Raw genomic sequence first — 12,234 nt, 5'->3', positions numbered from 1 at the left:
TACGTTAAACTAATTTATTAAAACTTTTGTCCGTTTGGTTCATTACTCTTCAAAAGGACTTACACAGGACAGTGAAAACTGGATGTTTTATCTGTAAAAACTGCTATGTAATTCTATCCTTGAATTTGTTTTCAAGTACTGAAGTCATCTACCTTGCACAAGACATCGTGTAAGTTCATTCATGCATTGACAAATATGAGAAAACTATATTCGTAGGTACACTCATGTCCAAAATGATTGTCGCATATCTATGAATGTCTTCTTGTAGGAATATAATTTGATGATGATTTTGCAGCGTACTTTTAATACTGATACTATGTGTATAATCGGGAAATGAATATTTGTGGTAAATTTCATAGGAAAAGAATTATAAATACGAAAATTAGAATGAGTAAAACAAAATGTTGCTAAATGGACAAGAAAGTTTTATTGTTCTTATTTACTGTTATTTTGATATGAAAATTGCCACATACATGTCTTTGCAGATTATACACATACTAACATTATAAGAAATAACAGGCGAATTCGTTATCAAATTATATTCCTACAACAACACATTTATAGACATGCGACAATAATTTTGAACATGAGTGTAGTACTTACGATTTCATCACGAGTAGAGTAATGGCATGACCTCAGCACTAGACGAGAAACAAAACGACTTAGCTTTCCTAAGTCGTGACAGCTGTAGCACTAAACTCGGTTAAAAGAGAACATTGTACCTGAGTTGGGACCAGGCCTGATTGATCTACGGGACTTTTATTTCAGACATCCTTATTTTAACACCGTACGTGTAAGCTATGTACTTGTTTCATATTTGTCAATGCCTAGTCACGATTCAGTACTTGGAAAGTTTCAACAGACACGAATAAACATAAACTTACATGCATTAAATTCATTCCCTCAAAACTCTAGTTTTTCATTTCACCATAAACAAAATGTTAATGAATATTGGTGTTAAGAATTATCGATGTCTAGATTTCTAAGAAAAAAAGTTGATTATTGCTATGAGTACAATACCTCTCGCGTACGTTCCGTTCTATGTTAATCACAGAAAAACCCAAAGTATCACCGCAGTGCATTGAGGCAATGGGATTTGGATGAAGGTCAATACATTTGCCACGGCTCTGAAGTATAATGTTGATCTCTCTCAGCAAAGAGTAACTTAAGAAGAAAGTTCATTCTCTAAGGAAACAAAAGTTTCGAATTGTAACAGAAAATGTTTGTATCTTGACGAATTTCCAATTACAAAATTGAAGGCATAATGACTGAGTAGCAGATCACTTACCCACAGTTCTCAATCGAATTCGCGGCTGTTTCACGGTTTTCTGACACTGTACAAAATTTGATTTTAAATGCAAGTTTGTGTAGTAACGCACTGAACATTGTTATTCTAGAAAGGAAACATAAGCTAAAAAGCAGAGCCAATTCTTTCGAATCTTCTTTCCAATTGTGCGGCGCGCCACCTTGGAGAGGCACCAAAGGTTGTAAGGGAAGGCGCGAGAAGTTTTAAAAAAGGATCCTACAAAGGAACATATTTATAATGCTACAAGCATACTTGAGTGCACTCTTCTTCTTTAGTAATACATAGTGGACTAAGTCTTTGTATCACCTCTGTTCCACATACGATCAGGGGGTGACCATTTCATCTTTGGCTTAAACGTGTATAATGCTTGTTAGGTGGCCACTAACGACCTTCTATCTATCTCTGTAGAATAGTATGTCTTCTTAACACAATTTTATGTTCAATTTGAGAAGTACTTTCCAGAGGACAAACAGCACAACTGGGTCGTGAATCCATTCAACGTAGAGAATTCACCAAATTTCACCACCCGAGAAAAGGAACAGCTCATTGATTTGTCTTCAGACAGCACATTGAAGACCAAGTTTCTCTCTACTTCGCTGCCTGAATTTTGGAGCTCAGTGAGGAATGAGTATCCGGAATTACAAGAAGGCCTTGTGAGTGCTCTTTCCTTTTGCAACTTCCTATCTCTACGAAACAGGATTTTCAGCCATGGCGGTGATCAAATCCAAATATAGGTCAAAACTAAATCTCCAGAAAGAGATGCGTCTTGTCATTTCAAAATATCTGCCGAGATTTAATGAACTGTGTGACTCAAAACAAGCTCATACATCCCATTGACTTTGCTCAACATTTAAATGTGCCGGTTTTTATTATTTAAATTCCCTCTCTGCTCGTATTTTTCAATTTTAACATAAATACCTGGCTTACGACAATTTATAATTATTAACACAAGCGAATAACATTCAAAGATGTCGTCAGTGTGTACAATGTAGATCACCTGTGTTAATGAGATTTTTTCATTAGTGATTAATAAATGAAACATAGTTTATCATAGTAATAGTCTTTCTTTTAGGAACACATGTCATTTTTGACAGGGGAGGCACGTTCAGACTTTGGTGGTTGAAAGGAGCCTTAACTGCAAAACAGTTTGAAACCCCTGGTGCAAACTATTCGCACGAAACAACTTATACATAAGTTATTTTAAAAGCATGATAAAATTCTCAACAGAAAACATCATACTTACTTCATAAGTGGACCTGGAAAATCCCTGAGCTCACGAACAGTTTTATTATTATGCAGTATATCCTGAATGCTAAGCAATTGTACTGTGGTTGTTTTCCCATCTAATGGGTTAAGTGGAAGCACTCTCAACAATTTCCCCTGGGCAGTCAGGACACCTACGATAAAAAAAAAAAAAAAAAAAAAAAAAAAAAAAAAGTACTTACTATACAGCACATACTCATTAGTAGTCTGGATACCAATTAACTACTACCAAAACGGTGTCTGAAACCACACTAATATCTAATAACGCCAAAATTATCTAGTATTGGATATCACAATCTAAGTCTCATTTCATAGCTCATTTAGGGATGGTCACTCGAACATTACATGTATTATATCCTACACATAGCTTGTGTTCAATTGAATGCAAAATAAATAAGAGACACTTGTAATTACTACGCTGTTGCTTCGAATCTCAATCTGGCATCGAAGTAAATTTGGAAGTCTTTAAGGAAGCGACGGAGCGGGGGGGGGGGGAATGGCACACTGAGAAAGTAAAAAAGAAAACTGTTTAGTAATCCCCGAGGTACAGAAAGTTTCTTTATAAGTTACGGAAAGTTTCTCTGTAAGTTAGAAAAATCAGTAAGACTTACGATCAGAACAGTTTACCACGAGAATGTTTGAATGGTACATCCAACTGAATGATTGGTGTGAAGATTTTTTTTTTTTTTTTTTTTTTCATCATCCTCAAAATAGACGTCCACAAACCAGTCATTCATAGCAGCGTATTCGCGTCCTGCTGCAGTCAGACCGTCCACATGATAGAGAGGATGCGCTGTACATCAACTGCGAAACGATTCCGCAAATCCTCAAAGAACTCGGGAAAGAACTGTGCCTTATTCTTGGGCAAAACTTCACCCATCCTCTTATTCCCTGGATTTTGCTCCCGCAGACTTCTTCCTATTTCCCAAACTCAAATTGGCATGCTTAGGATATTTCGTAATCCGTAACGCCATAACTCAACCGGATTCCAGAGAATTCCTTCAAAACCAGTTTGACACACATTGTGAAACGTGCAATACTAAGGCTCGAGATAAAAGAAGACTACATTGAATAATCCTCTCCGCTTTTTCCTCCAGTAACTTTCCAGGTACGATTATCCGTCTTGGAACTTCAGTATCATACTTTGTAGATGTTATTGTTTTTTATGTGTGCTGTTAAACATTGTAGTTATTACTGTCTCTACACTGATTATATACTACTCTTGCAGATTAGCAATGATCAAACTATTCAAAGAAGGAAAAACATGACTACTTTGTTCGTTGAGTTGATTTTGAGGTTTAGCGTTCCTTTCAGCAGCGAGGCTACATGAAACGGGACCTACTGATTAATGTGGAATCCGGACCACATGAGCTCCCGTCGGAAGTCGAACCCGGCAAACTACTTTGTTAGTGTTGGATTCCTGAAGGGAGTATAATATGTGAGATCAGATCCCGTCTAAAGCTGTAAGATCACACAAAACCTTTGATACAGATTCTTCACAGTATTCATCCTGACGAATATCAACGCTGATTACCAGATACCAACCTTTTATGTGTGGCGTTGGGAATTTCTCAGGCGTCAGTCTTTGAACAGATGCAGGCTCCTCCACTAACGAAGCACCTGTAGTATCAGCACCACTACAAAGTAAAGAAATTAAGATCACACATATGCATTAGACTATAAAATATTACATATTCATGTAAAATATTTACAATGATAAGCTTTCTCCTTAAAAAGAAAAAGTGAAGGCACTACCAGATAGCAATAAATAAATCTTAACCCTTCATACACCAAGGGAAGGTTAAAAATGTCCTTTTTTTTTTTTTTTTTTTTTTACTAATGATTTTTACGGTTTATTTTTAGTACTATGTCAAAACTCAGGTTTTGTGCCAAAAATATTTTTATTTTCTGCTGTTTAAAATTGTACTTCTTTAAAAAATAAAACAAAAAAATGTTCTAACGTTTTTGTAGTGGACATTAAGTATCCCTCGCTTGGTATAACCTGTCACCATAATGTGCACAAGGTTATTCCCATTTTGGTTGACTATAGACAGCGTTCTCTATCAATAAAATAAACTCATATTATAGGAAAAAGTGAGAATCATCATTCTTCAGTGGAAGAGTGAATGAATTAGACATCACACGGTTTTGCTGTGTTGAAATAAAACATATTATTTACCTGAAAGTGGCATTGAGGAAGACCTAGCAAAGGATGTAACAAAAATGGTTGCATACTTAATTTGTGCTCTGTTAGTAGTCCTTAGTTTAGTTTATGTTTAGTACAGAATGGTGTACGATATTATGCGCAATCCCTAGGTGTACGGAGGGTTAAGCAACCACAACTATAATCTATATGTATCATGATAACGAACATAATAACGAATATGATTGAACTACTATCTGATTACTATATGTACGCAACTTTCACAAAATAGCTGTAATTTTATGAACTATAATTACCACAAATATGTAATTACTCTGATTACCATTCTACGTATTACATGAAAACTGGCACAGCAGATTAATGTGAAAACTAAGTGATTTTAATTCAGATTAGGAAAGCCGTTAACAGTTCAGATTCTTAAAGTTGAAATGATGATTTGAAATACATTTAATGTAATCTCCTTCTCCAAAAAAAGAAATAGTTGGGAAGAAATATAACCAATTAGATATTTGACAGATTGAAGACTGAATCAAACTAAAGAGAAAACTGTACGAATATAATGGAAATTGATGTTTGTGCTCCACAGAAAGAAAACCTCTTCCGAAATTTTTCTTTGAAGAGTAGTTTCAAAATAATTTCACTTCCGAGACAAACTGATGTGAAAAATGCAACCAACCCAAAACCTATGTGAAAATACACCTATAGAACCAGTTCCTTACAAAAAACATATCGCGGACCCAATTGGAGTACACAATCGGTAGTCTTAACTAATCATATATATCTGTAACAACGAATAAAAACATTAAAAAATACAATATTTTCAATTTTAATTTTGCTAAAGTCCTTCGAAGTTATCAGTCCTGGTCCGAGGCTTCTGTGACTGCTTATTCAGTATATTCACAGCTAATCTCTATACCTAGAGGAATATTCCTCGATCTGCAACCGCAGGACGCGCCATGCCGGCATGACAGGAACCAATATGTGACAGGAATACAAAGTACGAACAAAATCCAGCTGGCTAAGGTCAGAAGTCAATGGAGAGCTTTAGTGAACGCGGCACTGAACCTCTGGGTCCCATACCTCTGGCTTCCATAGAGTTATTGGATCAAAAGATCCAATATATTTCAATCAAATATTTTCTTGTAAGCCTTATACATGGAAAACTCAAACCCAAACTATCACTTAACTCGGTATGATGTGCTTATCCCGTAGAAAATACGAGAACTCGATTTAGGAGGCCATTCGAAACTTTTGTGGATCTTGATACAAAAACTAATTATTGGCTAAGATCGCAATCTTTTAATGCCTTTTTTTTTATCATTTCTAAAATTCTTGGTTAGTTTAAGTTCTTCGTCATATTGTTATGTCACGTGAACTAAATGAAATCACCCCCCACCCTGTTGGTCTAGTGGCTAGTGTATGCATCTATAGAGAGTGAGATCTCTGGTTCGATTCCTGGAGAAAGCACAAAAAAAAATTGATAATCATTCACTTTCATCAGTAGTCTCCTTTAGCCTAAACGGCATAACCATGGGACATTAAACTAAAAAAACATTTTTTTCAAATGAAGTTAGATTTCACCCACAACCTAGTGCAAGAAAAGAAAGCGAACTAATCACTCAATACTCTGTAAGCTAAAGAAAACGAATGATTAATGCAAGTTAAGGAGTACGGAACAACTGAAAGAGAAAATGGGAAATACGGAAGAGCTCCGAGAAAATCCAAAGACAATGATATCTATCAAACTTTCAATGGGATCAAACCAGGGATCCTTTGCAACAGACGTAACCGATACCTTCCTCCCCCTTCCTCTCTTAGGCATTCTTGTACCAGTAGTTAAACTTTTCTTCCTGTTCCTGTAAACTCTCGCCACTCTTTCTTAATAAAATGTACTTGATCTTTCTTCTGATATCAAACGAACATATTTGGCATATGAAACCGAATTAGAGTCAAAAGGACAAAGCCAAAGAAAAGTACATGAAACAGATATGTGGAGAAATAATGGAACTTCAAAAGAGAGACAAATATGATCTAATGTTCAGAAAGCAAAAGAATTCAGACGGGAAGCTAACAAATGTATACGCACGTTTGGAATCCAACAATGTCAGGTAGTCACTGAACATCAAAGAAATCTTAAGGGTTTGGGAGGAATACATAAAAGATCTGTATGATCAGAAGAACCATCCCCCAAGATATTGCGATCGAAGCAGAGAAAGAGGTGAGTGATGAAAAAAAAGGACCCTGTATATCGAAAAGTAAAGTAGTGTAAGCCATCAAGGACACGCGAAGGAGGGAGGCCATTGCAGACGACGAGATATCAGTAGATTTGCTCAAGTGATTAGGAGACAACGCAATGAAAGTACTGACTTTACTTATTAACAACATCTACCTGAGTGGAGAATGGCCAAAGGATTTTCTTGATGTTACTATGATTGCATTACCCCCCAAAAAAGGAAACAAATAACTGCAGCGATCACAGAACCATTAGCCTTATTTCCTACACTGGAAAGATAATTGCGCGCATACAGAACAGACGACTGGAAAATAAGATGGAAGAGATGTTGGAGGAAGATCAATTCGGATTCCGGAAAGGAAAAGGCACCAGAGATGCCAATGGGTTGATAAAAATTATCTCAGAACGAGTTCTTGACGTAAAGGAAGAATTGTGTTTGTGCTTCATAGACTGACAAAAAAGCTCTCAACAGGGTCAATTGGACGAAACTCCTGCAAATACTTTCAAAAAAGTAGGGTCAACTGGAGAGACCGACGACTTATTCCCAACCTGTACATAAGACAACGAGTGAAGTTGCACTTGAATGGAGAAGAAACCAATAGTGTGGAGATCGGATGAAGAATCAGACAAGGATATAGTACGTCGTCCCAAGTATTCAACATTTACAGTGAATGCTTAATGAAGGAAGCATTAATGGAAATTGGAAATTTCAAGACTGAAGGCAAATCATTAACAAAATTAAGCATGCAGGTGATATCGTTATTATAGTTAGAACCAAAGAAAGACTACAGGAGATGACTGACAAAATAGTTGACATTTGTATACATAAAATGTCTACGTCAACATTTCAACTAGAACCAATGCAATAATAATCCAATCTGTTTGAACAAATTTGTGAATATGCAACAATATTGTATTTCTTGCATTTTGTTTAGTTTTAAGTGTAAACTTTGTTTAATAAAGTGAACACTACGTGGTTTCAGCATATTCAAGTGTTGTGTGGTAATCGAGGACCAATATATACAGAGTGTTTCCAAACAACACCGACATTTGGGAGGGGATTCCTGACATCAAGATAAGACGAAAAGTATAGACCAACCTGGATGCACAAATGCCTTCTTTCGGAGTTATAGGCTAATGAAAATTTGAAAAAAATTAAGTTTAAAGGTCCATAGTTCCAAAACTACGGAATCTACTGTAGTTGGGTCAAGACTTCACTTAGGAACTAAGATGTACCCTATCCAAATGTCCGTTTCAGAAACCTAAGGTATTCACGCAACAATTTTTACAGAGGGAGTTTGGCTACGGGCATATAATTTGAAATACCCAACAACTACCTCTATAAAAATTGTTGCGGAAGTACCGCAGGATTCTGAAACATTTGGAGAGGGCCCATACTAGTTTCTAACTAAAAAAAATCTTGACCCCATTATGGTAAGTCCCATAATATTGGAACTATAGACCTTCAAAGTTCATTTTTACATGTTTTCGGCAGCCTATATCTCCAAAAGGAAGCATTCATGCACCCAGGTTAGTCTTAACTTTCGTCTTATATTGGGGTCAGGAATCATCTCCCAAACATTGTCGGTATTGTTTTGAAACACCCTGTATCTGTGTTTATTAAATGGCTCGAAGTATGACGTACATAATCAACAACTCTTCTTTTTTAAACAGAGTATTATTTGAAGACACTCTGACACAAAAATTAAAACATATATATATATTATCTAAACCAAAAGTCAAGTCTGTGGAAGTTAAAGTAAATTATCTTGAATAAATATTGCGATAAGTTATTATGGTGAAAGAATACTTTAATCGTTACTGCAATACTCTCCATCTTTCTTTTCTACCCTTTTACTTACTGAAAACTTACTACACTAATTACAAAATGGTTCACCAAAATGCACTACAAATACATTATCCCTCACCAAAGGTGCGTGATTTTGAGTCTGAAAAAACTGCATTACGAATACACCTTACGTAATAATCCATCTACGTCCTCAAATGTATTAGTGCAACTGCATTACGAATACACCTTACGTAATAATCCATCTACGTCCTCAAATGTATTAGTGCAAACTACTGTGCAATGTGATCTGCATCGACATTTACAAAAATCAATACGATCACATTTTCAAAATATACTCTTCTCACCTTTTATTACCACTTAAACTTGCATTACAGCTTCTAGGACTATTTAACTTCTCGTTCGATAACGGTTGTTCTCCAAGTCTGAAATATTGTTATTGCAAACTACACTAAGACATGAATTAATAACTAACAATAATACCATATATACGAAAGTGTCTGGAGCAGATTTCTCCTAAATACAGATTACACAGGATATCTAAGGAGCCCCCTACTCTACGTTTGAGTATCACAGAGAACAATCTCGTAATTTTAGTTGTGGTATTGGTAACACTGTTTTCATGATCATAGACAACACTGTTTGGTATACCCCGTGTACTTGCGTTCAAGGTCATGCGAAGCATTTCAGTTATGAAACTCTGAGTGATGTGATTGATTGATTGATTGCAGTTCCACAGCTGAGGATCGGTTAATGGTGTTTGTGTGGGTGGAGGGAAGACCACACACAGGGGTAAACAATGACACAGTTATTGACTGCGTTTAGAGATCGCTTTGGCAAGGATTCATCTCATAAAGCAACATTGCTTGATTAAGAGAAATATGTTGTTGGGAATGAGGCTGTGGATTACAGACACAAGATGTTACAGAAGTTTGCAGATGCCTCTTTATGGATTGATAGTTGTTAAGGAACACGTTGTGCAAACAAATCGTGTTGGATCAAGAAATATTGAGTCGAAGTACGATGGATACTGAATTATTGGAATCTCTTATATGTCCTCACTGTTATATTGAATCTCGGATTAGGTAATTACATACCTGATAATTTAGTTGGATTCATGATAGGTATCGCATACTCTTATGTGGATACGGTATTTACTTGGAAATGGAAGTTAGTGCAATAAACATATTATTGGTATCTGTGCAATTATGTCTGTGAGTAGTGAGAACATTTAGGCTTAATAGAGTTATTAAGGAAGCTTAATCTGATTTGGAGTACTAAGAGATAATATTGGCACAGTTCAAGCCTATACACTCTGAAATATTATATATTATCTCTCTTTTTTCTCTAAATAAATACAAGAACTTACACATGTCTTTGCTTCAGGATGTGTCAAAGCCAGTCCGCACAGTGACCGCAAGAAGACGTGAAAGGAAACATGTGCTGCCGTCGCTTGGTCAGTTGGATATGTCCAATTAAATCGCAAGTAAATACTAATCGCAATCAGTTCGCACTAAATAAACTCAAATTACTCTCGTATTGATTTCTGTGATACCCAACCTAGGGGTACGAAGACTTCTAGGTCACCTTGGATGTTATTGTTAAGTTCGTAATTTGATGCAGGTATTACATTTCCAATATATACGTCACAAACAACGATCATAATTACAACGAAGGACAGCTGATAAGTTCTTGGTTCGACCCCCTCCCGCTATGCTATTCTGAAATCACTCATTGCATTTGAAACTTCAATCTTTTGTAAGTTTAAGTGCCAGCTGGGATGATTGTAGGTTTTTTTTTTTTTTTTTTCCAAGTCAATGATTGAACTATGGCGAACCAAGTGTGGAATTCACCAACGAGGAGTTACGGGGTGTCATAAAGTTCTTCTTCCTGCAACAGATATCGCCGAAGGATATCTATAGTTGCATGCTAGACACACGAGGTGTACACTGCTTTCATATTGAAGAAACGGTGATCAAATTTAGCGCAGTGATTTTTCAACAGAAGATGGTGAAAGATGTGGGAGGTCAGTCTCTGTGTCCACTCTGGGAAAAGTGGATCAAGTTCATCACCTGATTCTGAGTAACAGACAAATTTCACTTTAAGAGATAGTTGAGACTTTGCACACACACACACACACACTCAAAAAAGTACAGGGTGTCCGAGAAGTCCTTCCCTGATTACAGAAATTGATAACTCTGGCTAGAAATAAGATAGAAATATGAAACTGGTGTTGAATTGTTTACAAACTATAAAAGTTTTGGTCACATCAGTACACTTCCACATGAGCACCCTTGGTAGCACGTAGCACATCTAGGCGATATTCAATTTCCATCCACACATTAGCCAACATCACTGGAAGGATCGATGCAACGACTGTGGTTATTCGTTGCTGTAGGGTTTCAAGATCTGGTACACGTGTTCGGTAGACCTCATCCTTGACATAACCCCATAAAAAGAAGTCTAATGGGGTTATGTCAGGAGAGCGTGGAGGCCAAGCTGTTGGTCCATCACGACCAATCCATCGCCCAGGAAATGTCCTATCGAGATAGGCACGGACGTCCAAAACCCAATGAGGTGGTGCACCGTCTTGGTAAAACAGAACAAACCTAACACAGACAAAAACTTTTATAGTTTGTAAACAATTCAACACCAGTTTCATATTTCTATCTTATTTCTAGCCTGAGTTATCAATTTCTGTAATCAGGGAAGGACTTCTCGGACACCCTGTATTTGGTCAATAAACCATGATTATTTGGACATGCACAAGCTTTCCGCAAAATGGGTGTCCAAACGTTTGAACGCCGATGGAAAACGCAAACATGTGGCATTTTTTCAGTTGATTTTGCGGTATTTTATGAACTCTAAGGACGAATTTTTTGAATCGACTTGTTACCAAGGGTGGAAGTTGGTTCCACTACCTTGATCCTGAGATCAAACAGCAGTCATGCGAACGGCGCCAACCAGAATCTCCAATGGCAAAGTGATTTAAAGCACAGAAGTCCGCAGGCAAGATGCTTGCCTCAATATTCTGGGATAAGGGTGATGTTTTGATATTCGACTACCTTCTAAAGGGACAAACCATAACATCTGAGTATTACTGTTGTCTTCTGGCTAAGTTAAAGGACGCTGTTAAAGAAAAACGCCGCGGAAAGTTGAGAAGAGGTGCTGTTTCTCACGACAACGCTCCCGTACACAAGGATGAAAAACACAATGGGTATTCTGAAGGATCTAGGATTTCAGTGCATTCGCCATCCAACTTACTCGCCAGGCCTTGACTATTATTACTATTGCCTTTATTATCTGACTATTATATTTTTCCTATACTAAAAAAAAGTTCTGAGAGGACAGAAATTTAGCAGTGATAATGACGTTACAGAAACTGAAGACTTTTTTTTTTTGCAGACCAGAAGATAAACAGGACTTTGGAAAGTTCGAATAATGATGTGGCAAGTGTGTTG

At 36.8% G+C, this 12,234-nt stretch overlaps 1 protein-coding gene across 12 annotated transcripts in view; it reads right to left on the bottom strand.

Moving 5' to 3' along the window:
* The window catches only part of Sec16 (endoplasmic reticulum export factor secretory 16), a 139,327-nt gene that overhangs the window by 81,835 nt on the left and 45,258 nt on the right, over nucleotides 1-12,234 (bottom strand). For 10 of the 12 annotated variants that reach the window (XR_014132113.1, XR_014132114.1, XR_014132115.1 and 7 more), the window contains 3 exons: nucleotides 9,121-9,198; nucleotides 4,115-4,206; nucleotides 2,550-2,703 (listed from right to left, as the gene is read on the bottom strand). Coding sequence is in view for 9 of the 12 variants with exons in the window: in XM_081764077.1 (XP_081620203.1) it covers nucleotides 2,550-2,703; nucleotides 4,115-4,206; nucleotides 9,121-9,198 (324 nt within the window). In the remaining 3 variants the exon portion in view is untranslated. The remainder of the gene's footprint in view (nucleotides 1-2,549; nucleotides 2,704-4,114; nucleotides 4,207-9,120; nucleotides 9,199-12,234) is intronic. The other 2 variants (XM_081764074.1, XM_081764081.1) reach the window with 1 other exon arrangement.

Source organism: Thermobia domestica, chromosome 7, assembly GCF_964235325.1.
Source record: "Thermobia domestica chromosome 7, izTheDome1.hap1.1, whole genome shotgun sequence".
NCBI lineage: Eukaryota > Metazoa > Arthropoda > Insecta > Zygentoma > Lepismatidae > Thermobia > Thermobia domestica.
This window is presented reverse-complemented; position numbering and strand designations above follow the sequence as displayed.